The sequence below is a fragment of the Ammodytes marinus genome, assembly GCF_949987685.1.
Source record: "Ammodytes marinus genome assembly, chromosome: 24".
In the NCBI taxonomy this organism is placed as follows: Eukaryota; Metazoa; Chordata; class Actinopteri; order Uranoscopiformes; family Ammodytidae; genus Ammodytes; species Ammodytes marinus.
Window position 1 is genome coordinate 14,954,680 of NC_137228.1, and position 23,159 is coordinate 14,977,838.

At 37.5% G+C, this 23,159-nt stretch overlaps 2 protein-coding genes across 3 annotated transcripts in view; both read left to right on the top strand.

Moving 5' to 3' along the window:
• The first annotated feature begins 4,236 nt into the window (after nucleotides 1-4,236).
• Nucleotides 4,237-12,686, top strand: cUnh7orf57 (chromosome Un C7orf57 homolog). 2 transcript variants are annotated; one of them, XM_080052820.1, is made up of 8 exons: nucleotides 4,237-4,347; nucleotides 5,224-5,272; nucleotides 6,399-6,581; nucleotides 7,046-7,133; nucleotides 7,797-7,923; nucleotides 8,631-8,695; nucleotides 9,072-9,178; nucleotides 9,754-12,686. In XM_080052820.1, the coding sequence occupies exons 2-8, from the start codon at nucleotides 5,230-5,232 to the stop codon at nucleotides 9,810-9,812; spliced, it is 672 nt and encodes a 223-aa protein (XP_079908946.1). In that variant the 5' UTR covers nucleotides 4,237-4,347; nucleotides 5,224-5,229; the 3' UTR covers nucleotides 9,813-12,686. The 2 variants fall into 2 exon arrangements, with proteins under 2 accessions (XP_079908946.1, XP_079908947.1); XM_080052821.1 differs by having other exon boundaries at nucleotides 6,411-6,581.
• Nucleotides 12,687-15,075: 2,389 nt separating this feature from the next.
• LOC307269923 (plakophilin-4-like) overlaps nucleotides 15,076-23,159 on the top strand; it is a gene marked incomplete at both ends in the record, with an annotated part of 42,866 nt that continues 34,782 nt past the window's right edge. Inside the window, one exon of the mRNA XM_080053009.1 lies at nucleotides 15,076-15,207. Coding sequence (XP_079909135.1) covers nucleotides 15,076-15,207 — 132 coding nt within the window. The remainder of the gene's footprint in view (nucleotides 15,208-23,159) is intronic.

Genomic DNA, 23,159 nt, shown 5'->3' on the forward strand with positions numbered 1-23,159 from the left:
CATCAAACCATCAAGATCTTAGCGTAACCGCCTTTTGCTCTCGGCCAAGCCAAATCTGCTTTTCCATATAACAATATACACTTTTATTTTTCATTTTGATGAGCCGCTTGATATGCCTCATTTGCTAGAAATGTCGCAGTAGTGATAATTTATTTCGGTCCATTTAAACAATTTCACATAAGGAATACACATATAAATCATGGTATAAATAAATAAATAAATATATAACAAAGGCATTTGATTTTAAAGAAAAAAAAAAAAAATGCCCAAAAAAGGTGTTGGCTGAAACTTAAGCTTATTATACCTGTCCTAGCATTATAACAAAACGTATTATTTAAGACACTACTTAGCAGTTATAATAAGCAAACAAAACCAACACAATATGATGTGAAAGATCCACTCCCAAGATGATGTAAGAGCTTTTTATTTTCTATTAAAAAAAATATATATCATTTTCAGTCCAGTCTTGTATAGTGCTCTGTAAAATGCATTGACGTAATCGGGCATTGTTCAGGACATAAAAGCACTTCTGTGAAATATGTATTGATTATTTTGGTGCACTACAGGCAAACTCTGCCACACATAGGGACATTTATAACACAAATTTACCGTTACATCCAAAACAGCCCTTAAAGTCCTAACTGCATGTCTTGATACCTGTATTTAAGTGTGTCTCGGCACTTGAACACAATCGTAGAACGGTGTTAGATTAATAGCAGTAATTTCTCTGTCTGTATACCTGTGCAGTGCTGTTGTAAAAGTCCATCTATACTGTTGTCTTTTATAGTGCCAAACAAAATAATTGAAAGGAAAATGGCCTCTAATTTATACAGAAAGACAGAGAGAGTAGGGTGGATATAAATGGATAATATAACAAAACATATTGAAGCAGTATAGCAGCACAGTTACCTACAAAACCAAACGTATAATTAGGAATTATGAGCCCAAACTAAAGAGAGGAGAGATTGTATAATGTCTCTGTTAATATCTCAGGTTAACTACCAAATGGGGAACTTGGTACCAAATGTTGACAATCTAATGAAATGCTGTAAAGTAAAAGAAAATATAAAAAAAAAATAAAATTGCTGGTTTATTAGAAGGAAGTGTTAGAACTACGAATTAAGTGAACTACAAACGTGGCTGTGCATAAGGTTATCTACTATAGTTTATGTGGCTCTCTTCTTGCTATATTAAGACTTTAATATCGTATTCACATTAGCTTCAGATTTTAGCGTCCCAACATTTGAATTGACTTAATTCCGTTGTGTCCATAGTAAGTGTAATTTTAGCTAATATCAGTTTGCATACTGTCATCACTCGCTTTGCTTATTAAATAACCACTAAATTAATTTATCAATACTATTAATTCAACTTCATTCATTGGTTGAATTCAACTTGAGTTTTGAATAAACCTATTTTTTTGTTGCATTAATTGTTGCAGTAGCTCCCCTCCTTATTAGTAGAAGTGGGAACTCGGACTGTACCAAGTTGAAATATGGAATAGGGAAGGCTATTGAGTAGGGAAGGCCCAGAATAGGTTTTCTCTCTGTTGAATGACTGATGTATTTTCCGGTTTTTCCTTATGTTATTTTGAGAATTTTTTATAAGTTAATTTTTTCTATATTTGTATATATCAATATTTTTTTCATCACAAACGTCACCAAAAATAGCCTGAATTGCTACAACTACAATATAACACACACTCGGTCCACAACTAAGCAAATCCTACGAAAAATCTGTCTGACCGTTTTTTTTTTCTCACTTATTGTCCGTTCATTTTCCTTCATGTATTCATCAGTTGTATTTCCCAAATAGTATTCCTGCATTTGTCAATGTCTTGAAATGTTGTCTCATTTTCTACCATCTGTCCTAAAATTCCGCACTTCTACAAGCATTCCTTAAATTTAAAATAAATATTTTGAGTTAAGCAAACTTGTGTATATTTGCCCCATTGGTTTATATACAGTACAGTATGTATAGTATGACTTTGGTTGGACATTTACAGAAACAAAAACTAAAAAAATTAATCATGTTTGACGTTTGTGACCCTAATCTGTTGCCGTAGTCATGTAGTTTTTGTAAAAGTAAAAAGAGAAAAAACCTCTAGCCTAACAATGCTATTGAATCAGTTGTGTTTTACTTTAGCTGTAGTCAGTTAATAGTGTTGTGAAGATATCTCTTCGATTTCTTTAATATGACGTGACTTAAAAGCACCAAAAAATATCTGAGATTTAGTTTGTCGGAAGCTTGAAAGCAAAAAAAAAATTAAAAATAATGTTTACTTGTCGTAACTCCTGGTGATGCCATAGCTATTGGCGTGATATTGGTGTATATATGGGTGTGTGTGTAAATGCTGAAAAAATGTGTCTTAACTGTTGGGATTTAAATGTATAGTTAAAAAAATTCAAAACTAGGGCTCCTGTCGGTTGAGATGTCTGTGTGTTTGTGTGCGTGTGTGTGTGTATATATTTCAATTGTCAGGTGAATGTGTTTAAACTCCAATTGTAGTTTTATTCAAAACTTCTTTGAAAAAAAACTTCATAAATAAGATTAAACTAAGGCAGTTTTCTTGGAGTTACACAATTTTTAATTGACAACAATTTGTGTGTTTCTGCGTAAGTGTGTGTGTGCGTGTGTGTGTGCGTGTGTGTATGGTCGTGCCTTATTTGTTTCCCCCCTAAAGTGGTCATGTGATTAGCCATCAAAGTGCCATTGTGCCCGTTCTGCCATAGATTAAAATGGTTCAGAAAAAAAGTTTGTTGAAAAAAATTGAAACTTGACTTGATGAAGACTCGCTCGATTGCAGATTTGCAAAATGTAACTTCATAAATATAAAAATTTCACAACTATTGATCCTGATATTGGCTTTCATATGCTACAAAAATGTTGACTATAGTTAAAACATTTTACTGTTTAAAAACATCCTACGTATATCTTTAATCTTACGATTCTCAGATTTATTTAGGCAGTTTTTAAAAATTCAGCATGGCACCCTCCCAATGGTTAGAATTATCAGGTCTATTTTATTAAGTTACAAATGTATTCAAAATCATTACCATTCTTGTACAGCTAAGAACTTATCGTTGTTCCAGATGTATACAGATGTTGCACAACCAAATTCTCGCTATCTTTGCCATCATTTCAAACCAAGTATTAATAAGAAATGTCTTTTTATTTCATACAACAACTCAAATCTGCTATATTGATTGCGGCCCCATCTATTCTATGGAATCTTCGTACTGTAACTGTTGTCATGGTGACAGTGAACAATACTTTTGTCAGTTTGAGAAAATTATTTCGTTTCAATGCTGATTTTATTATTGATACTCTGTCAGTGATCTTCTTGTCTTAAACTTTTTCTTTTCGTTACTTTTGATATGTCGTGGAACTTGGTCTTATATATGTGTGTGTGATACAATGGTAATATGCTGTAATATCAATGTGTGCAAACAAATAAAAATATAAAATACAATATAGCCTACAAGGTCTTTTTTTATCATTACTTATTCCAATAACCTTTTATTGCACTATTTATAAACGAGTTTGCTGCCATCTAGCGGGCACTGTTATTAACCCTAAAAAGCTCATGAACCTTTAACCATTTTTGTTACACTTTTTATATTTGTAGGCCTATCTAAGCGTAATTGAAGAAAGCCTACGTCATATTAGGTCAACCATATAAAGGCTTTGTTTGTTTCCTATTTAATATGACTGGTAGAGTTTGAGCTAAACCCCTTTTTATCCGATGATGGCGTGACATGATGTCATGATTACGAGATCCTGTTAGAGTAATTATGAGATCCTGTTCTCGCTATTACGAGATTATTATTATTTGGTGAATGCAATATGCTTGAAAATATTTATGTGAAAATAAAAATTATCAAACCACTGACTTCTTTATAAAACTGCTGTTGAAAGCAGAAATATTTCTTTTTGCACCATTTTTCTTCAAAACGGCTCCGAAGATCGTCTCCTGTGGTTACAACAGCGATAATATTGGAAAGAGCTCTCACTCTGTTTACATTTCTATTGAAGTCAAATGGGCTTTAATGCCATGAAAGTTCCAGAATCAGGGTGGCCAAATAATTAATATCAGACAGTAGATATTACACATTACTAATTATCACTAAATATCAACGTCTACTCTCCACCAATCTCCTGCCTTCAGAATGACGTCAGTTTATTTTTGTCGGAAATAGACGATCTTTGCTCGGCGGAAGTGGGCAGCAGGTGCTACAGGAATTGAGCGCCGTCCATCCATTGCCTTTTGAATAAGAAGAAGCTAGCGGGACTGAATTGCTGCGAACTGCTCAATAATACACTACAACAACAGAGAAATAACATAATGTAAGATATCTATCTGTATTTTTTACGAATAGTACTATCAGCTGAATACGTAAAAATGTTTTATTGTTACGCTGAAATTTTACATTTTAGTCACTGCGGCAACGAGCTAGGCGGCTAATTCTTTTAGCATTGCTTTGTTAAACATTTTAAAGCTAAGAAGAGAGAAATATAAATTTTTAGAGTGTTTTTTAATATTAGGTGCTTTTACAGTCTTGGTATATTCTCTTTATCATTCATAACATCTTACAAAATGCCGGTGTTCCGATGGAAAAAGGGCGCAGACAGGCCTCAACGTTTTCTTAAGACCGAAACCCATTAGCGAAATTGATTATTTGGGGCGTTGCAGCGGGCTTTTAACCCTACACTGCTATCAAAAGATGATTTTAAAATGTTTGTTATTCATTATTGTGGTGTTGTGGTAAATTCGGCACACATGACAACTTCTAAACATAAAATTATTCAGGGATTATGTCATTTTTTCTTTAAGATTTCCAGGCCCATGCACGCCCTTTTTCATTGTGCACGAGGATTAGCAAAACATTTTTTGAAGATTATAATATCTATATTTTATTCATGCTAGTGGTCTTAAAAGTGATTCCAGAACACTTTTCCTCTACTAAACATGAAATAAATGACCAAACATCTACAATGCTATGGCCTTACACGCCCTTTTTCCCCATCATGGATGAAAAATAGCGAGAAAAATATTATGAAAAAGTAGAAATTTCACGTGCAACAGATGTGTTTTGATTATATAAAGAAGCACCTGGTAATTTACGCCTCCTGTAATGTCTTATATCATATTTGCTGACATGTTAACGCCTTAAATTTAATGGAAGTCATGCTAATAAATAATGTATTTCTTGTGCTCTTCAGCTAAAAATGAGTGCTGCCGTACCCAACCATCGGAGGACCAAGCCCGGCGGTAAGAATATTTCAAATTTGAACTAGTGTTTTCTGGATATATCGCCTGTAATACATTTGCATATTTAAACGTAAAAATTAAAAAAAAAAAAATTATTTGATTTGATTTATTGCATCAAGTTTCAAGTCTGCAATAATTTTTATGCTTTAATATTAATGACTTTATGTATTAAAGTAAAACTATTTTATTAAAACAATTATAGTATCAAGTTGTATATTTGTATGGATTGTATCAAATATAGTATAACAAATTGTATAGATTTGTATAAAGGATTTTAAGGAAAACAGGAAGCTAATATAACAAATATGAGTTATTGAGCTGTGGAAAAGGGGTAGGATTAAATAAGTCTATACTTCTTCCTACTCCTTTTCAGGCATAGCAATTCAATATGTTATTTGTTTATTTTTTATTTTTTTGTGAAATCATTTGAACATAATGTTTTGTATTTTCATGCTTTTCATTTTGTTTTGTAATTTTGATATGTCTGAAATAAATTGAATCAATCAATAAGTTACAGAGTTATTGTTCATATTTACAGCAACCTACAAAGTTTGTATATTTGTTTGTGCAATGAAATAAATAAAAATAATACATAAATTTTTAGTCACATCACCTCAAAACATATGCATTTTCAAAGTAAAAAAAATAATAATCACATTTACAAATTTATGATAAACTGTTTCAAGTCTACCAATGTGTGAATAGTTAATTTTTCCTTATTTATTTGAATTCAAATAATTTTTTTTTATTCCACCAACACAAAAACAAACAATGACATTTCAGGGCTAATCATCAATTAGCAATCCAACATTCAGAGAAAAAAAGGAAGATAAAATATAAATTTTCTTATTAAAGGTGCTCTGAGGAACTTTCAGGTTTTGTTACTTCTTGCACTCCCTTTGGACACAAGCGGTAGTGTTTTACTACGCCAGTGTACCCATGACAAAGGCATTAAGAAAAACTATATAAAAATAGCATTCTTTGAACTGAAGTTCTTGTTTGCTGTTATATATAATTCATGATCATCAGAAAAAAATAAAACCGTTTCAGAAATATTTAAAAGTTCCTCGTAGCACCTTTTTAAAAAGAGCCCTATTTCAAATCAAGCATACTGCATGTTAATCAGATTTCATTTCAGGCATTAAGACCGTTGTGGATAGCGGTGCGACCGGGCCGACCTCCCAGATTCCCGGTTTGTCCCAAAGCGCCGATGACACGACTCCGGCCGAGCGCAACAGCGGACGCAGAGTCGGCATCTTTGCTTCTGACTCAGAGTACACCAAGCTCGCCAAGGGAGGGGGACACAAAGGTGAAGAGGGTTTATTATTGTTACCATTATTATTTTTTGGCATTTTTGCTTTTATTAGCCAGTTTTGGAGAGACAGAGATTAATTGGGGTAGAGAGGGGAATGACATGCAGAGAACGACCCGGGCTGGATTCTAACCCGGGTCTGCTGTGAAGAGTACTGAGCCTCTATGAGGGGGGGGCTCTAACAACCACACCACAAGGGCACCCACAAAGCTGAAGGAGCCTTAACATCAATTTAAGCTTAAGCTAGAGATGGTGGGCACCGTAGATGTAATAGCAGCCACCACTAGTTTAACTACTAACACCCTCCTGTCCGGTGCCGGGGATCCAACCAGAGACCTCATGGTTACTGGTCGGCCCCTCTTTCCTACAGGCCATCCTACCACACCTTGTAGAAAATTGTGCTTTCAAACCTCCAATGCTTAATAATTGAACATTGTCCCCCTCCCCCCCCCTCCCTTCAGGTCTGTTGAGTCATGATGATGATGAAGATGCCAAGCCGAGGGCCGCCTACAACCCTCCCAACTGGTTCGGAGGCGACAGTGCAAAGAAGTATGAACGCTGGTTAAGCATGCGAATATAAAATCTATTTAAAAGCAAATTTCTGTGTGATTTAAAAAACCCCTGATCAACTTCTAATGTCAGTTTACCACCACCACACATTTCTTAACATTACAGGCGTTACGATTCTTCAAAATCTTGATTAGAACATTTACCCCTTTTTTTTTCTATAGCAAAGATGGATATATATGCCATTTAAGTCTAGTCTAGTCTATTTTATCATTGGTTTTATGCCATGATAACTCATTGAGTCACTAGTGATATACTGTCAGTGATCCGTTATTTGCAGAACTGAACATGACGCTAGTAAGTACACAGACATTGTACAATATATATCGTTATGTTTCTGTGATGTGTGTTCTGCCTAACAATTGACATTGTGACACCCGTACTTAACCTGTTGCCTGTTAAACATTATATTGATGGTTTCTGGGAAGAAAAAAAAAACAGAAAAGATTGCCGACATATAAGAATCTTATAAAAGGAAAAATCTTTCTCTGGTTGGTGGAACATACAAAATCGTATCAACAATTTTTAGTGTTTCAATCGATCAGCTGGTTTCTAAATGCCTATCAATCCTCTTTAGGGGCCGTAGGAAGTCTTAGATGAACCATAAAATGGCTCTTAGTAATTGTCAGTAATTTCTGCCTACAGCGGAAGCAAAGCAACGTCTCCAGACTGCGAGATGAAGGCGAACATGCAGCCACTGCCTGCCCCGTTTGGCACTGATAACATTTCGTCCTGGGACCATACTGATAGAATTACCCCTGATAAAGAGAAGGTGAATGGACCAACATAGTCATCCCTAAACATTTATATATATATATTTATTTATGTCCATGTCTTCCATCATTTTTATTTATTTTATTTTTATTTATTTTTACCACCATCGCATTTTCCTAATTTTTTTTTTGCTACATCGTCGCATTCGCATTTTGGTTGAAATTTATTTATAATTTGGGAGTCATTTTCTGCCGGTGCTTTGGCTGCGTGCTAGCTTTTGAGGAAATATTGATAAAAGAATTCTTCAGGTGAGTACATAGTGTAAGGAATATAAAACACACACTCATATATAAAGTACATTTGATACAATCTTCTTGTGCTTTTTTTTCAACTCTTTTTCTTGGAAATCTTACCAAGTCTGTTATGTTGCTGTGGAGGCTTGGCTAAGAAGCACAATTTTGACAATTTTTGCTGTTTTAACTTTTAACAAGCGCCACCTGTCAAGTCCGATTACATTTTGAGTGAAATCGGTGCAAATAAATGTTCATTATTTGCCGTTTTTTGGTTCATTCCAATTTTTTTAATAATCATTACTCATTGCATGACTAACTTCATATTCCATCCTCTGCTCTTGTTATTTGCCTGTTTGACCTGTCAATACAGTTTATCAACCTGTCTGTACCGTTGCAGATTAAAACAATATATACAGTTTTATACATTAAGTTAATTCAACCGTTACTCAAATAACCATTTCTTCCTCCATAGGTTTCTCCTGATGGCGTAGCCGAAGAGATTGAGGGTCTGACCATGACCAATAAATACAAGAGAACGTGAGTATATCTTGTGTTTTTCTTTTGAGAAATTTGTTACAAAAATAAGTTAAAAAAAAAATACCACTTTATTAATGTGCATCGCCATCTTAGTGCTTTTGTTGCTAGGATTCATACACTAGTCAAAACTAAATGTTAGCACTTGAACTGCGGCTGCAGTGATCAGAAAACAGTGAAGACATTTCACAATTTCCCTAAATCCAAAGTGTATTTCTCTGGCAAACGGTCCAAAACCCCAAATAAATAATGCACAACATCAAAACACTGCAAATTCTCACATTTTGAATAGCTGGAAGCAGTAAAAATTGACATATAAGGTTCTGAGAGATGTTAATTTGGGTTCTAAAGCTGGTGTCATTTCCTGTCCCCTGCTCAGGTGTTACGAGAAGAAGGCTCCCCCTGTCAGCATGTCCATGTTGCTGAGTCACGGCTACGTCGAGGAGGACGAGAAGAAGAAAACTCCCAATGACGACGATGCCTCAAGTATGTTTTTAAGCATTTTGCGTTGTTGTGTTTTTAAAACATTTTATATCTTAACGCCCCCGGAAACCTGGTTTAAAAATGGTAAAAATCAATAGTTTGTTAGTTAGTTTATTCGTCACATACACAATTGCACAGGGCAATTCGCGGTGAAATTCTTATGTACCTGTCCGGCTTTAATATCAATATATGATATAAAATGTGGGTGTTTCAATAAGCTTTTACAAAACTGGTTGTAATATATATTCGTTAATATTATAAAACTTAGTTAAAAAAGAACTGCTGCTTATTTTTTTTACTCTCTTGACCGTTTGACAGGACTGTGGGCGTGGCTGTATCAAACGGTCTCCATTGCAAAAGTCATAAAGTCAAAAAAGCATTGCCAGCCTCATCTAAACCGAATTTCTGTAAACGTTATCAAACTTAAATGACAATATCTTTAATTTCTCTAGATAAATATGCCTGACTCTTTTCTTTAATATCATGCAACTATCTCCCTAACCTATATAGTTAGAAGGATTTTGTGGATTTGAAAATGAAATTCTGACGTTTGAAATCTTACTGTGTTTTTTTTCTAGGTGTGACTTCGGAACAGACGAGCACCGTGGTTACGGAGGACCCTGACGACCTGGAGTAGAACTTCCTTCTTCCGGTTGCTATGGGAGAGGAAAGGGGAGGGGCTTCACCTTTAACACAAGTTAACGGTTTTCACGAAAACAAAAAATTCACGAACACGCGCCCTCTCAAATTCACTTGCATCTGTTGTACATCCCCACTGACTGTTTTAAGTTTTTTACTCATGTTAATGCGAAGGTACTGTGTTGTCCCCCTTGATATTTATTTGCATTAGTTTGTGGAAGAAAAACAAACTAACATGTCGGACTTTGTTTTTTTAAGTAGATTGTGTCAGTGGTCGCTATGTATTTTTTAATTTGTTTTTCTCGATTTGAAAGACGAGTTGTGCTTAGGGCAGGTAACTAACATTTAGGGCTTTTACCACCACCAGCCAAAAAAAGCTAGAATCCACCTACATTTGAAAGGTGTGTGCGGTTAGTTTCCGTCCACGGTTGTATGAAGATCGAGTTTACTGAGTTTTTAAACAGTGTTTTTATTCATAAAAATGTGGTTGAAATAGTATTATTTTTTTGCTTTGATCGAGGGCTCCTGCTCTTATGCAAGGACGTTAGGGGTTTCAAACTAAATTGATTCGTTGAGACAGTAGCAGTGTGCCCATAAGCCAAAGTGCATACTGATGGCCTTAGGTCAAAAAATAAGGGCCAAAATAAAATTATTTTCAGCTTGCTCGTCTGCGAAATGGTTGCTATTTTCTACTATTCCCGCTTAAATCTGTTGTTTTTGTGTCTTAAGAATCGAAAAATATGCATTTATTTACTTTTAATTTGCGTTTTTATGAAGTCTTTAGTCTAATAATCAGAATAAAATGCCTTAAATTAGAAAAACGCAAATCAACTCTAGTAATGTTGACTAGTCTCCAGAAGGATTTGTAGGTGCTGTAAGTTTATCAATTAATTCGGAAGCTCGTTATTAGATCAAAAACAAAGGCTAAGTTTTTGATGCCAGTCCAAGTATTTCAAAAGCTTGCTAAAGATTTTTTTTTGCATGTTCTAAGTCCGTTGGTGTTAACGTTATTGCATTTTAATTCACCCTAAAAACTCTCGCCCACAACAGATAAAAACTGGGAAATTCAGTGAGAAATGTCCGCCTTTTAGCAAATGACAAGCTGACAGTCCAGTCCAGTCCGCTGTAATTCCATTTGAAGATTAACACACGCAAACACGTTTTTAGGAAAAAGTGAGTTCTGAACAAGCCAACTAAGCAGTTTTTTCCCTGCCCATATGCAGTGTTTTGATTTACAGTTCACATTAATAGAAGTTTGTGTTAGTTAATGCACAGCCCGGTCACGCCAAAACTCCCTATCTCACTACCTGTGTGTGTGTGTGTGTGTATGCATTTTGGGACAAGAGAAATGTTTACTACAGCATATGGAATAAAGGCCTGTCTCTTTAAGTTTCCACATACATCTGCCATATTAAAAATCCATCCCTAACATAATCTGATGTTGTAGATCCAAGTTTATTCTAATGTGTGACGTCCTTAATATTTCAAGCAGCAAATAACACATTGTTATGTTTATACGAGAACAAGGGAAGATTAAATAGTAAGAAATTGACTATGAAAATCATTTAAAGTGAGGGAAGTAGTTTTTTCAGCCACAAAAAGATGCAAAAACAAGTGAAGTAAGATCTCTTCAAACGAAAATAATAGGTGTAACTAGCCTATTTAGAACCGTTCAAAAAGTTACACATGAATAAGTTTAAAAAGAGCATACTGACTGCGCCTAAATAATAAGATAAAAAGCCTTACATTTCATTCACTAAAGTCTTAAGTATTTCTTGCTTTTCTTCTGTAAACACTAATGTTAACAGGTTCCGTTTGCTTTTTACTGAATCGATTATATAATTAGGAATTATTGTTTTCTGCTGAAAGTACTGACAAAATCCTGTATGATTGTGAAACTTTAAATTGCAATTAACGTTGTATTAATAAGACCGTCTAGAAGTCTTAAATTAACGTTGCAAGGACCTTATTGGCAAATGCCCTTTTTTGTTGTAAATGTTGTGTTTATTTTGCCTTCAAATCTTAAATTTAGTGGAGCAATTTCGCCTTATTACACCCTAACCACAGCACACAATGGTAATTACTCCACATCATCTTCTGCCTGCTTCACAGAATGATTTTGCCTGTCAGGATGTGTTACAAAAAAATCCCTTTGACATTTTGACGGACAGTTCGGCCCCGCATCATTTAACGGTTATTATTCTTTATCCGTGACTGTGAACCTTATGGTGACAGTAGAGGCCAAATCCTAATCCTATTTGTCAGGTGAAGAAAATGCTGCAAAAATGATTATAAAAAGACTGAATTGGGGTGATTTTTTTGCAGTTGTATAAGCAAGATTAAAACTCACAAGTTTGTCCTATAGTTAATTCCAACACGTTTTTCAACAGTGTCTCAAAAAATGTACTTTAAAAAACTTACTGGAGATGTGTTGTGTTCAATTTCAACTGTCCACACAATATATTAAAGTAATTGTGCATAATCATTTCTATCTTTTTGATGTGTAAGTGAAACAAAATTTTATTTTGCAGAAGAATGTATCATCTTTCTGATATTATTTGCTTTAAGAACAGGGTTTATCTCATGAACAGTTATGTATTCAGGTGCAGTATTTACGTTTAGAAATGGTGTTTTTTTGGGACCTTTCAGTGGCTTAAGTATGAAGTCTTGGTGCTTGTGTGTATGCTCTCTCTCTCTCTCTCTGCTTAATTGTATCTACTTGCAGTATTAGTTAAATGTTTATTTTAAATGCAAATGTCACAGCAGGTTGAAGAAAGCAGCTTTTAAGAAAGAAAATGCCTCCATTGTTTGTAGTTATGCAAAATCCACCTGACATAAACTCATTGTAAGAACTTTGCTTATGTTGGCGACTACACACTCAATTATCATGATAATAAATGGAAGTATGCATGTACTTGTGTACTGTCTTTTTTTTTGTTAAGATAATTTTTTGCAGAAATGTGTCTGAACTATGTTTTTAAGAGTCAAATTGCATGTAGGCCTATCTGGCTGCGTGCAATAATAGTGCAAATACTTTATCATCATATTCAAAATAACAATCATACATAATATAGCTTAAATCTAATTATAGGCTAATAGGCCTATGCATAGGCTAATGTTAACTTTTATTTACAGCCTATCATTTTTACTTAAACAAAAAATCTTGGCACAAAAGAGCTCCCGTAAAATGCACTTCCATAATATATATTGCAGTAGCCTAGTTTTTAAACTTTTAATAGTCCTGTGGGATTCCCATAATAAGGACCACCAGTCAGGCCTAGCGAGGGAGGGGAGGGAAAAACACACACACACACACACATACACACACACACACAAACACACACACACACACACACACACACACACACACACACACACACACACACACACACACACACACACACACACAGCCCTCTGCATCCCTCCTCTCCAGTAGCGCTGTTTGGCATCTCACTGAACTCGTTTTCTTCTTGCAGCAGCGAACGAACCAACGTTGCATCACCATTAGCGACGGATCCATTCCTTCCTGTATCGGAAAATAATCCATATAACCGCATGCTGACGTCACGACGCTGATCAGTAACAGTGGATGGGCGGGTTGGGTTTGTTGGTTTAGTGGGCGCCTCGCTCGCGTCAGGTTTGGATGATGACGGCGGGTGCATTGGATTGAAATCAAGCGAAGAAGAAGGAAAAAAACACATAATATTCCACGAGGAGCGTGCATGTGGACGCGCACGAACGGGGACTGTTTGCTTGTCTGTTTGTTGTTGTTTATTTTTATTCGTCGCTGTCGGGCGCGTGGGGAAATGTAGTAGCTCATCAGCCCTGCAGGAAGACTGAAGAGGCTATGGATGTGTAACAGCTGTGGCCTGCTTCTAACGGCAACATCTGGGCGGTGAGTAGCACTGACTTATAGCCGCGTTTCAAGCGCTATGTTTGGCTTTGTATGAACCAGAGAGGAGGGGTGTGTGGATGTGGTGGTGGGTCCAGGGATAGGTTACAGTGTAGCCTCTCTCCCCGGGCTCTGGTGCCTCTGAGTCGGCGTGACCTCGTCCTTGGCCGCCTGTCCAGATGCTTGGTGTTGGTATCTGAGTGATGGATGTGTGTGCGCGGCTTTGACAGACAGGCGGAGTGTGTATGGCATATGATGATGGAAGGTTCATTGCTGATATAGCTCGAGCTCTATTACTGGGGGCGCGAGAGAATCAAGAACGTGACTCGCTGTTAAATGCCTTGTGTGCAAGCTTGCATGCACTGACTGACTGCACACCTGCACATGCAATGCGATGCATCACCTACACTGTATAAGGTAGAACTATTGATTAATGGAGAAACACCACTAGAGGGTTAAATTCGTTATAGATGGCCTCATAATGCCATATGAGATTTAAAACATATATATCTAGCCTATACGGGAAATTTTCGATAACATATTTTTTTTTTTATTGAACCTTTATTTAACCAGGTTAAGTCCCATATATCCTTTTCAAGCGAGACCGGCTGAGACAGGCAGCAGCAACTATTAAACATTTCAAGACAACACATAGGAATAAATACATTAGGCTATCACACACAAACACATACACACAGATTTGGTCTAATATCATGATGAATCGTTCTATGGGTATTGATACGATGGATATCGATACAGGGACCACAATGGAATTAAACCTTCTGGCTTTTTTGTGCCATCCCTGACTATTCATGTGTTTTAATGTATGACACAGAGTGCTGTTCATATTTTATATAAAAATTGTCAAATAAAAATCAATTAATCAATCAATACAATGTGCAGAAAAAGCCACAATCGCTGCATAGGACTTATAGTGATGACGTTAGATCGCCAGAGAGTCACTATGAGTCCGTGCAAACTGCAAAGAGGTTTAAAAAACAAAATAGCACAAAGGTTAAGGTCAAAGCCGGAGTCCATGTTGGATTATTACAGTATAAGTAAAACACGACATGTTCCCCTGTAAACTCTGCACTTTGACACACACACACACACACACACACACACACACACACACACACACACACACACACACACACACACACAGGATATTACATTGATTTCGTCTACATTTTAACCTACTCTGTGGGGTCAGACACACACACACACACACACACACACACACACACACACACACACACACACACACACACACACACACACACACACACAGACATGATATGACAGTGATTTTGTCTGCACTCTAACCCTTGTGTAGGGTCCTTGAGGGCGCCTGGACTATCGTTGGGACATGGATGAGGGGGAAGGGACCATGCTGGTCAGAGAAGGGCTGAGCACCGGTCATGGCCTAGCAACCAACGCCGGCGGCAACAACACAACCAATAACACAACAACCAATCTACTGGCTTCTGTCAAAGAGCAGGTAGGAGGCAGCCAGGCACACTATGCTGCAGTCACACCCATAATGTTGTAGTTTTGGGTTTATTATACTGTATGAGTTTTGTCATTTATTCTCATTAGTTAAGGCGCTTCTATTGCACTAGTTTTGTGGATAAAAATGTCCTTACTGACGTGTGTGTGTGGGTGGGTGTATGTGTTTGTTAGTTAGTGTGTGTGTTTGTATGTATGTGTGTGTCTGTGTGTGTGTGTGTGTGTGTGTGTGTGTGTGTGTGTGTGTGTGTGTGTGTGTGTGTGTGTGTTCAGTTCACATTGCTAACAAAACAAATGCTTGTGTCATTCAAGGAGTTAAAATGTTGCAAAGGACTTTAAAGCCCTAGTGGTTCTTGCCCACAGTTTGTACATTATTAATAGTTTTATGCATGCATTGACACAGACATGCAGAAGGGCCTTTAGTTGTGCTACTTACTTCTTGGCCGTTTTGCTCAAATTGCTCCCGATGGTTAGCTTGCACCCTGCTTGGTAGCTGTTGGTAGTGGTGTATGAGTGTGTGTGTGTGTGTGTGTGTGTGTGTGTGTGTGTGTGTGTGTGTGTGTGTGTGTGTGTGTGTGTGTGTGTGTGTGTGTGTGTGTGTGTGTGTGTGTGTGTGTGTGAGTGTTTGTGTGTGTGTTGAGGCAAGGCCATATTTTCCACGCAGGAGTAAATGTAGTAGATTATTATTATCTGCTATCTGTGTTTGATGAAATATTGACTTAGTCGGATTTTTCTTTGAAAGATTATTGCACAAGATTAAGACCACAAAAACATTTACAAATCGCTTTTTATTCATCCAGTGAGAAAAGAGCTTTATATGAGCTCACAGCGGTGTTATGAAAGTGTCTTATTATTACCTGCTTCTTGTGCTTGTTTTTCCACCTAATTTTGATACAGTTTTGTCGACTTTTTCCCACACTTTTCAATGCAAATGGTGACGAAATCTTTCACAGTTTTCTCTTGATGACAAAATGTAAATAGCATCTCACCTGCCTATTTTGAGCGCCGGATCTTGATAATATAAACTGACAGTCAGTGCTATTGACACTCACACTGAAAACCATCCGATATGTGTTACATTCTGATGAAGGCAAAATGACAACATAGACTTTTGGCACAGCAGTATTTCATCTGGCCGTCTGTGTCTGTCTCTCTCTCTCTCTCTCTCTCTCTCGCTGGTATTTTAAAATCTCTGTTCTTTTTATCCCGTCAACATGGGAGAGAGAGTCTGTCTGTTCTGCTCTTAATTACGCCTGGACACAAGCCATGTTTGCAACTTAGTCCCTGGAAGGTTTATTCTGAACCAGGCAAGCTGCTACTTAAAGGCGTATGATGTCCAAGATTTTTTTCTCGCTGTTTTACTTTTAATTGGCAATATTCCTCTGAGTTATCTAACCAAAAATGTCTGATGTGGAGTTAAAGCTATAGTGGGTGCATTTTTCATTTAAATTAATGTTGATTACATTCAAGCTATCACCAAACGAGTTGAGACAAAGTTGATCAAGTCTATCAGCTCCACAAAACTCTCTCTGTATTTCTCAGTATGGCAGCGTTTACAAACTGGTGTTGCCCCCCGGCACTTGTGCAGGAGCTCAGAAAAATCCAAAGAGCCCAAGAAATGTTTCAGTTGTTGATTCTACTACTAAGAAAAAACCTGGACGTACAGCAGAGGGTATAAAACCCATGCGTGATCACCGAAAGCTTACCTCATGTAGATGCGCAGACAGTGTTGTTGTAATTACTCAGAATAACTCATGGGGGCAGCAGAAGTTATGCACTATAGCTTTAAGTAAAGGCAGTTTGCATTGGGTTTTTGTTGAACAGAGCAGTAGCTACTTTGTCAGTCACCCCTCCACCACACTCAAAAGCCTCAAAAGCTTTTGCTTGCTACTGGAAACTCACTGATTTCACACTTGGGAATCCATGAGTGCTGCAGCATTTTCATGCACGTGCATTGCATTGCAGGGATGCTGAAGCAAGTGTTGGATGCATCTGGAGATTTATTTATATCTGCAGCCCCTGAAAAAATTAAGAGACCAGTCTGGATTTTTTCTTAAATCTTTATCTCTACATCACTTATTGAAAATGCTCTAAATGACAATATTTTTATTGTGAATTTGGTAGAAATGTTGTCAGTAGTTTATATAATAAAATCAAAATGTTCATTGTACTCAAACATATGCCTCTAAAGAGTAAAACAAGAGACACTGAACATTTGGAGTGGTCTCTTCATTTTTTCCGGAGCTGTATATGCAAAAAACATTTTAAACGTCTATGCTTAAAATGTGGAGAGCTGCTAAACCATTTGATCAAGTACCTAGACTCAGACTGTTAGTAAGACTGTGACCAGGACATGAATTGCTTAACCGTTCTGTGTGTGTGTGTGTGTGTGTGTGTGTGTGTGTGTGTGTGTGTGTGTGTGTGTGTGTGTGTGTGTGTGTGTGTGTGTGGTGTATGTGTGTGTGTGTGTGTGTGTGTGTGTTTTAATGCAGGCGACAGCGCCACTGAAGCGTCAAATCTACCGCCTGCAGTTCTTCTTCTGCAGAAATGTCAAATTAGAATTGCTAAATGGAGCGCAGCAGTTATTGCCTTCCATTGTGTTTGGAGGCCTGATGGTTTCAACTCTCTTCTAAAAGTCAGGCTGAGTGAAGTGTGTGTGTGTGTGTGTTTGTGTGTGTGTGTGTGTGTGTGTGTGTGTGTGTGTGTGTGTGTGTGTGTGTGTGTGTGTGTGTGTGTGTGTGTGTGTGTGTGTGTGTGTGTGTGTGTGTGTGTGTGTGTGTGTGTCCAGTGATTGACATGAGGAAAGGGAAACATTGAAACCTAAAACTTATACAGTGTCAAGTTCTCATTTTATTTTTGTCATTTCCGGAAGCAAAACATTTTGAAATTGATTAGATTAGATTGTTTGGACAAGAGCTATGCAGCGGATATGCTCCAAAATGAAACGTGAGACATTCAGTATGTAGCCGGGATTTGAATGATTGTGTGAAATCGAGAGGGCAATTTGTCCTTGATATCCGATCTAGCTGTCAAAACAGGATATTTTTTTCATGCCAGAGTACTGTGTTGTAAGATATTGTGCCTGTTTGGGTGGACAACCCTCTACACTTCCACTTTAAATAAGTAAAATAGAAATTCAGTGATAAAGGCTTTTTAACCCTATAGCTGGGCAATTGTTGCAGTGATTCAGGTACATTACATGACATGTCATTTAGCAGACGCTTTTATCCAAAGCGACTTACAACTGGAGCACACATTCATACACCGATAGCAGCAGCAGCTACAACACAAGGTGCAAGCTAACTATCGGGAGGAATTTAGGGTTCAGTGCCTTGCCCAGGGACACTTGGAGAGGCAAGGCAAGGCAAGGCAAGTTTATTTATATAGCACAATTCAGACACAAGGCCACTCAAAGTGCTTTACAGGGGCAAGATTAGAATACATAAAACACATTATAAAACATTTAAAAGCGAATAAAAGAAGCAAATAAAATAAAAATTGCAAGTTAAAATGGAAACACATTATAAAACATTTAAAAGCTAATAAAAGAAGCAAATAAAATAAAAATTGCAGGTTAAAATGGAAACAAAAAAGTCTTCAGACTCGATTTAAAAGAACTGAGAGTTGCAGCAGACCTCAAGTTTTCTGGGAGTTTGTTCCAGATTTTTGAGGGGAGACGCACTGTACAAATTTCTGTAATATACAAACCGATTCCTACCCTATAAGTTTAGCAGTAAATACTCTTTTATACACATTTCTCTGTAATTCGGTTGAGATGTATTTAACATCTTTGGTTACTTGACTACACACTACACTACATTTTACTGGCGTGTTGCTCTGTGAGGCAAAACAAAGCCGGTGTATCTATCGTTATTTCTCAAATACAGCAGCTCTGGTCTGCCAAAATGTTATCAGATACAGTGTGCAACCGAGAGAGCGCTTGTTTGGTCGACAGTAGCAGACTGTTGATGTGTTAAGCAGGGCAGTGCAAGCTTGCGTGTGTGTGTGTGTGTGTGTGTGTGCGTGTGTGTGTGTGCGTGTGTGTGTGCGTGTGTGTGTGTGTGTGTGTGTGTGTGTATGTGTGTGTGTGTGTGTGTGTGCGTGTGTGTGTATGTGTGTGTTGTTGTGTTAGGCAGGGCAGGTCCCGTGTGTAAACGAAGAAGTCCCGATGTGTGTGTGTTTATGTGACGCATGGAGCTGCTGAAAAAGAACACGCCCGCTCAGCAAAAAAACAACTCTATCTCTCTCTCTCCCTCTCTCTCTCCCTCCCTATTTCTCCTCTCTCTCTCTCTCTCTCTCTCTCTCTCTCTCTCTCTCTCTCTCTCTCTCTCTCTCCTCGGTAAAGAAACAGCTCAATTAAACTACAAAAACTGGGCCACGTCAGCGCTCCACATGCTAGGATTGATTTTATTTGGTCCAGAGAAAATAACACAATGCAAAACACCCAACAGCTGCACTCGATAGGGCTGATTGACTGTGTGTGTGTGTGTGTGTGTGTGTGTGTGTGTGCGGGCGGGCGGGCGGGCGCGTGTGTGTGTGTTTGGGTCACTGTCTGAATCTATGGGGGTTAAAACCAACTCTGTCAATCTGGATATGTCACTACATGCACGTCCGACGGTGCCCTGCAACACAACTGTCGTCTCTGTGACATCTGTATGCATTTGGATCATGTCATATTTTGGGACAGAGAGAGATAGAGAGCTTATACTGGCCTATTGCAGCAGCCTGCCTTGTTTGTCTGCAGCAATGACCACCTTTACATGCACAGCAAATACTCCCATTTTTTTTTTTTTTTTTAAGATTATTATTATTATTTTTTTTTAAATTATTAGACAGGTTGGAATGACATGCAGAGAACGACCCAGGCTGGATTCTAACCCGGATCTGCTGTGAAGAGGACTGAGCCTCGATGGGGTGGGGGGCGCTCCCAATACAATTTACTATACTATACACAATACCAATTACTTTACATCATTGTAAATGAGGGTCACCCCTCAATTTATCTTTCGAGGATAAATAAAAGAAAAAATTAAGATATATGCTGTGATATGTAAACACCAGAATATAGAATATTACCTCAACTGGAGTAGGACCTTAATCAGAATACGCTGTGCATGTAAATGTGGTTAATGTAAAGCTGATATAAAGCTGATTTCTCTTGATCTACAGACTGAAAAATCAAGCAGTTAGAATCGACCCTCAAATCCTGTTTTTAGATCGAATCATTCTGTGATGTTCCAGGGGTGATTAACCCTCCGAGTGACCTTCCTTATGTACTTAAAGACTTCCATTGTCAAGCTGAATGCCTCGTAGGCCCTTAGAGAACTTGTTGAGTCCATTCGAAGGTGGGCGTTTGGCTGTATTAGGAGACAGAGAGTGTTTTAAACCATCTATGGGTTACGTGTGTAGGCGAACAGACCAAGAGAGATGGCAAAACAAAAGCAGGGTGCATGGTATTATGGTTGTGGGTGTTGTTAGTAGCGGATATCTCTAGCTATTCCTCTGATGATTTCTCTGGCTGTGTGATCATTGAACATCAGTGCAGAATTTTGCCTCTGGAAATATACAGAAGACAAACAGGATATGTTGTGTCTGTGTCGGGCATGTAGGGTTACATCATGAGAGTACGGAAAATGGGATGGAAATTGGGGCTTACACAATACAGCTCCGGGAAAAATTAAAAGACCAGTCTGGATTTTTCTTAAAATCTGCTGCTGTAGTTGTTGTGCATAATGCATATAAAGATAAATAAACTTCTTGAATCTTGAATCTAATGCATAACTATGGAGACAGCTGTTAGATGTTCCGGGCATTTCCAGGTCAAAGCATTCCCATACATCAGTTTTATCAAGGGATTTATCTCCCATCTCCCTGAAGGCAAATCTTATACACACTGTATAAATATAACATAAATCACTATTTCTAAAGCACCACTACTCTTTATTTCTATATCACTGCCTTTTTTAACCAAGTAATTGAAGATGAATTCTCCCTTTAAAGGCATACAAGGTAATTCTGCAGAATTTTTGTTGACAAATAACTTTTTGTCAAAATCAGTGAATATCGCCTCATGATCTGCTACCTGATGCTACCTGTATTCGCACATAATCTAGGCTGTGTATTCAGCGCACACACACACACAGTACGGACACGTTACGTATACAATTACCTAGTATGCCTTTAAGACGTGGTGTTCTTTGTAAGAGTGTGTCCGTGTGTCGACTCGCAGAGGCAGTAGAAACTAGGCCGAACATTTCACAGCTATCAAAGATTGCAGTGTGGATAAAACGAAATGCTGGGCCGCGATTAGACATGGCATGAAGGAGTGAATAAGATGCATAGGAGGGCTGTGGTTGATGTCACTGTATAAGACAGAAAAAAAAAACACTGTGATTTTGCATAAAAAGACCGTGGCAAAATCGTCCAGTAAGCTTCCCAGAGCTGTTACTGGCTGTGTATTGGCTTGGCAGGGGGTTATAGGCGCATTTCAAGATATCACGCGGTAAGTGGTGCAGGGCACGATACAGCTCTGTTTGTGCCTGGAGGCTTGCCGTAGCATGGGGAGGCTCAAAACAAGAAGGGCTGTGTGTGTGTGTGTGTGTGTGTGTGTGTGTGTGTGTGTGTGTGTGTGTGTGTGTGTGTGAGTGTGAGAGAGTGTGTGTGTGTGTGTGTGTGTGTGTGTGTGTGTGTGTCTGTGTTTTACTGTCCGTACTGTCGCTGTGCTGCTCTGCGGTGATGTATGGAGATGTCAGGCCGAGTCAGCAGCAGTGACGTTGTTACAGTTTGCAGCATATTTTCAGCACCGTGTTATTTGAATGGCTCACTGTGTTGTGTCCCTTGAAGTAGTGCATGTGTCAATACTGTTATGTCATACTACATACCACTTGAAATGCATCTTCTATCTATCTATCTATCTATCTATCTATCTATCTATCTATCTATCTATCTATCTATCTATCTATCTATCTATCTATCTATCTATCTATCTATCTATCTATCTATCTATCTATCTATCTATCTATCTATCTATCTATCTATCTATCTATCTATCTATCTATCTATCTATCTATCTATCTATCTATCTATCTATCTATCTATCTATCTACAGTATCTATCTATCTATCTATCTATCTATCTATCTATCTATCTATCTATCTATCTATCTATCTATCTATCTATCTATCTATCTATCTATCTATCTATCTATCTATCTATCTATCTATCTATCTATCTATCTATCTATCTATCTATCTATCTATCTATCTATCTATCTATCTACAGTATCTATCTCAGCTATTTTCATTATTATTATTATTATTTTATTATCATTTTGAATATTATTATTTGGTTTTGTCTTATTTTGAGATCAACAGAGCTTACTTCCTGTATCGCCAAGCTCCTAACTCGCTCAAAGACAAACACAATAATACTAAGAAATCTTTACAAGACTAGGCTACTTTGAATTAAAACAAACCTGTAAAAGGCTTGTCTAAGTCTAAATTAAACTTTTTCTGTTTCACAATTAAATCAACACGCTGCAATGGTTTAGATCATCTGCCTTAGAGCCACATCAGGCCTTATAACCGGACAAACATTCCTCCAATTAACCCAGAATAATTGCTCTAGAAAAAAATCAACACTTATTAACAACACTGCAAAATTAGCCGTGTGTACCCAGTTTCCTCACGGAGATCATTAAAGTTGCATGCAGTCTGAGCTACAGTGATATGGATGGGCCTCTGTGTGTGTGTGTGTGTGTGTGTGTGTGTGTGTGTGTGTGTGTGTGTGTGTGTGTGTGTGTGTGTGTATGTGTAGTTGCAAAGTTCTTTAGGTGCCAGATTGTGTCTGAATTAATTAGTTTATTTCTGTGTGTTTGTTTAAATTTCAGAGGCAGAGTTCTTTCAGTTGAAATCAGTTGACTTTGTGAGATGAGATAACATAGAG